This window comes from Dendroctonus ponderosae, unplaced genomic scaffold, assembly GCF_020466585.1.
Source record: "Dendroctonus ponderosae isolate FM_Combo_2020 unplaced genomic scaffold, Dpon_F_20191213v2 Dpon_F_20191213_11, whole genome shotgun sequence".
NCBI lineage: Eukaryota > Metazoa > Arthropoda > Insecta > Coleoptera > Curculionidae > Dendroctonus > Dendroctonus ponderosae.
Genome location: NW_026017213.1, coordinates 6,149,157 through 6,153,325, shown reverse-complemented (window position 1 = coordinate 6,153,325; position 4,169 = coordinate 6,149,157). Strand labels below are relative to the sequence as shown.

Genomic DNA, 4,169 nt, shown 5'->3' with positions numbered 1-4,169 from the left:
CATTTTTTGAGAAAACTGCCAACATTTCCTTATCGATGGTTCACTTTCTAAAAAGGCCATTTAGTTCTCTTTGGAATGATGTAAAAACGAGCGTTGTTGCTCATTTTGCTTCCGAGAAACTTGCAAAACGGGACGGAAAACATGAAATTTGCAATAATCTTACGCCACCCTTGCGCAAAACGACGATAATTTTTCTAATTTCAGTTCCGCCCACAGCAAGGTTGCATGATGAGTTCCAAAAACGGCAATAAAAAAAGAAAAAAAAACAGTCCCTTAACAGGCTGATTTGGGGCTTGTTCTGGCTGGAAACATGTTGCCAGCCAACCCCCGGAATTACGCCTTAAGACGAGGTCACGCATGTATTCCCTAGGGAGGCCAGGAATAAAAAAGCCCAGGCAGGAAACAAATTTTATTAGTTTGCGTGAGTGACACGTTCGCTGGTGTGAAAACTCGTTTAACTTTTTACGGCTTTATTTTGCCACAGCACAGTCTTGAAGTTTATCAGATTTATTAACATCTCAGTGTGTTAAAAACGCTTCCATTGGCGCAAAAAACTGGTCAACCGCGGCGGTGCCAGTTCAAAATTCCCAGGCGGCGCACTGTTGTCGCATGTGGCATATAAAGCTGGAAACTGTGGACAATCGCAGTAAAAAATCCAATAAGCCGTCTTGTAAACGTCGAGGCGGGCGTTTTCCGGAAATCTGCAACGTTTCTGCCCGATACTCGGCATTTTAAGGAGGCGCCGTAATAGAATGATAAACCCGCAGGCCTAATCCGGCATATAAAAACCACATGTGTCCGATTTATTAAAAAACAAATAAAACCCAGTCTCATGTAAAATTTCAATTTCCCCATATCGGGATATTTGCAGGCCCAAGCCGGTCCAGGTGCGCAAAATGGCAATCCAGATATTGGCGTGATTCATGCGAGTTTCATCCATGTGTTTGTCTTCGGATCGAGATCAAGACGTTGTAGAAATTTATGCGCCACTGTTTCTCTCAGCTCTGCGGCTTTTCCTTTGGAATAAAAATTTGCATGGGTCCCGTAATGTTTCCTTGAATACTAATCGAAATTAGCCGTCGTCAACTTAGGCCCCTTTCTCACTTTCTGCTCTTTAAAGCGAAATTAATAACATCAGCACGTCTGCTTAGCACGGGCGCCCCTTAAAAATTTAAATGCGACCGCAAAATGCAAAAATTAAAAGCATTTTTAATCAAACTTCTCTTGCGGAATCGTTAATGAATGACTGGATATCAGCGGACCGGGGCCTCCCCTAACAATAACCAAGCGCCTTTTACCATCTCGAGATTCTTTATTTTGCTACCAAAATTTGACGCTGGAAACAATGAGGGCCAAAACTGCCGAAAACTGGGAAAAAATCACGTTTTTCCTTTTGCGAATTAGTCCAAGTATTTTAGTTGGTTACCGAATAAACGGATTTTGCCTGCTTTATACCGAGCAAAAATTAAAAACACGGCAATTTGCTCATGGAAAACCCACTCTTTGCAGTCGGAAGTGATCGCACAAAATTGGAAAATGAGGCCCCAGAATCTCACCAGTTTCAAAAACTTGACGAAACACTCGGCTCCACCTCTGAAGATGCACATCGGTGTGCTGGGGAAACGCCAGCACGAACGTGACAAAACTCAAGCAGCTAGAGAGATTCTCTTTAATCTACATCGATCCTACCGTAAGTTCATTGGGTAAATGAAGCAAAACCATTTTAAGTTCTTAACCGTTACTGCCCATGGCCAAATCGCTACGTCTTCTGCGTCTTCAGCTCCTCCATGTACTTGTAGAGCGACACATGGCTGTTGGACAACGAGTCTGGTGGAGAAGCTTTCGGCTTGGAAGGTTTCTGATCAGCGGCAAAGTAGCTGAGCAGTTGGTCCTCCACGTCTTCTTCCAGAGGCTGTCCAGCGCTGAGCAGCTTCTCCAGCATGTCGTAGACAGTTTTGCCGTTGTTCTTCACCCCGTTCAAATGGTAGCCGTTCTTTACCACTTTCGGTTGATTGGTCTGCGCGTGATCCGGCTTCTTTGCCTCCTTTCTTCGCACAGCTAGGGGCTTCTGATGCACCCCGTTCAGCGGCACCCGAGTCTTAACCACCTTGACCACATTGTTGGTTTTCATTTGGTTCAACTGGTTCTGCAGCTCCTCGTTCCGCTTCTCCATCTCCTTGCGCTTCTGGATCTCCTTCTGCAGCTTCTCGTTCAGCGCCAGCACCTGCTTCTTCGTGTCGTTCAAGCTGAGGAAGTTGGACGGGTTTTTCTGGATGGCATCCACTGTTTTCGTTTTGCGCACACTCGGATCCCAAGTGACTGTGCTGACTTTGGAGGGCGAGGATCTCATGGGCGCTGACTTGGTCTTGTGCACGTTGCGGGCGGAGGTGCCAAATGAGGTCGCAGAGTGAACGGAGGACCAGGTGAGGGAGACCGCAGTGGCGCACCATTGAAACTCCGTCTGCATCCCAAACTGCTGGCGCTGCTTCAGCAGCTGAAGGACCTTTTCCACGGTGGCCATGCCGAGAAGCTCGTTTTGGCGCAGATCGACAATTTCCAGCGTTTTATTGTACTGGACAATGTCCAGAACGCGTGCGGCCACATTTTCAGTCAACCCGCACTTCTGCATGTCCAGAGCCTTGATCCACAGGTCATCCTCCAGCTCGTCCAAGACGAAGTTCAAGCCGGCATCGCCAAAGTACGGGTTGCAGTTGATGGAGATTCGCTTGATGCCGCGCATTTTGCCAGCATCTGGATTCTCGTAGCGCAATGAGCTGTGCCAACTTTCGCAGTACCTGTTGATCTGCTGGTACTTGATGAGCTTCGCCAGATGCTCGCCGCTTACTGGGCTCAAATGGCACCCAGACAGGTTGAGCACTTCGATGTTGGGCGTGAAACGCAGGTAGGAGCAGACGAGCTGGCAGCCTGCGTCCTGGATGGAGCAGTTGGAAAACGACAAGGTTTTTAAGGTCTGGTTGCGCTTCAGGGCCTGCAGGAGCGGTTCCAGGTACTGCAAGAACAGGGGAAGACCATCCAGCTCTAGATAGGTCAGCACCTGCACAAGCCAGTGGGTAGAGGGGGTTCTGCAAAGGGGCAGTAAGCAGTGGGTACCTGAGTGCTTCTGAGAGAGATTGAGATGGATCTGAGCAGCTGCTTCAGAACGTACGCCGTCCAAATGGTTCCGTACTTCCGCTTGGCGCTCCGGGCCTTTTCCTCCGTGTCCACGTCGTGGAGAAACTGGCAGTTTCCGATCCTGCTCCGAACCGCCACCACGTGAAGACTGGTGTCTTGGCGCAAGGCGTTCAACACGGGCGTCCATTCTTCGATCTTCAGCCGATCGGCCACAAAATCCAACACCGTCTGGCACTTGGGCTTGGCCGGCTTCACGGCTGGTGCCGGATTGATGTTGAGCCGACGACACAGCTCAGTGTACCAAACGTAGAAGACGCTGACCGGCTTCGGGTGCTGATTGGCTTTGACCAGCGGCGACGATTTGGTTTTATCCATCAGCAGCGCCCTGGATTGCTTGGATTGGCTTTTTCACTTCCGAACAAACAACATTTAAACCGGATTTTTCGAATGCTGACAAACAGGCGAGAATAGTGAGTGACAGCGGCAGGCAGGTGAGTTGCGGACCAGTCGCAAGTTGGAAATCCTCAGAAAGGGTTCATTTGGATTTGCCCTGTTCGCTCGGGTTTGTCGGTCGTAAAGACGCTTTGGATCCAGACGGAAGCTTTGCCAGGTAGGTGTGTCACGTGTGTGTTTCGTCATAAATAACTCAAGGCGGTTTATGGCCAGTCTGGACGAATTTCTTATGTTCTGCCCGGCTGGCCGGTTGGATGGCGCTGTAAAAATATATATTCACTATTTCAATTTCTATATTAACCTTTTATTTTTTCAGAAACTGTTTGTTGGGTATTTCGCCTCAAAAATGTTTGTCTTTAAAAAAGACAGAATTTCCTCACGTCTTTTATTACAGATTGATAAATAGTGCTCGAGCACAGTTTCTGAAAAAATCAATCCGCCTCAACAACCTAGCATAGGAACAGTGCCTATGCCTATTCCCCATCCATGTTTCACTTTCTAAAAAGGCCATTTATTTCTGTCTAGAATGATGTACAAATGAGCGTTCTTGCTCATTTTGCCTCCGAGATATGAGCAAAAACGGG

General features: G+C 48.0%; 1 protein-coding gene across 1 annotated transcript; it reads right to left on the bottom strand.

The window, feature by feature from the left end:
* Positions 1-1,655: 1,655 nt before the first annotated feature.
* On the bottom strand, positions 1,656-3,640 carry LOC109537613 (protein Cep78 homolog). The gene is made up of 2 exons (XM_019904422.2): positions 3,112-3,640; positions 1,656-3,055 (listed from the first exon to the last, which is right to left on the bottom strand). The coding sequence occupies exons 1-2, from the start codon at positions 3,505-3,507 to the stop codon at positions 1,760-1,762; spliced, it is 1,692 nt and encodes a 563-aa protein (XP_019759981.2). The 5' UTR covers positions 3,508-3,640; the 3' UTR covers positions 1,656-1,759.
* Between the last annotated feature and the right edge of the window lie 529 nt (positions 3,641-4,169).

Excerpts from the sequence above, each read along its gene's own strand:
- LOC109537613 (XM_019904422.2), bottom strand. The coding sequence starts at position 3,507 with ATGGATAAAACCAAATCGTCGCCGCTGGTCAAAGCCAATCAGCACCCG. Across the intron at positions 3,056-3,111 it reads TCTCTCTCAGAAGCACTCAG|GTGCTGACCTATCTAGAGCT; the intron begins GTACCCACTGCT and ends TGGCTTGTGCAG.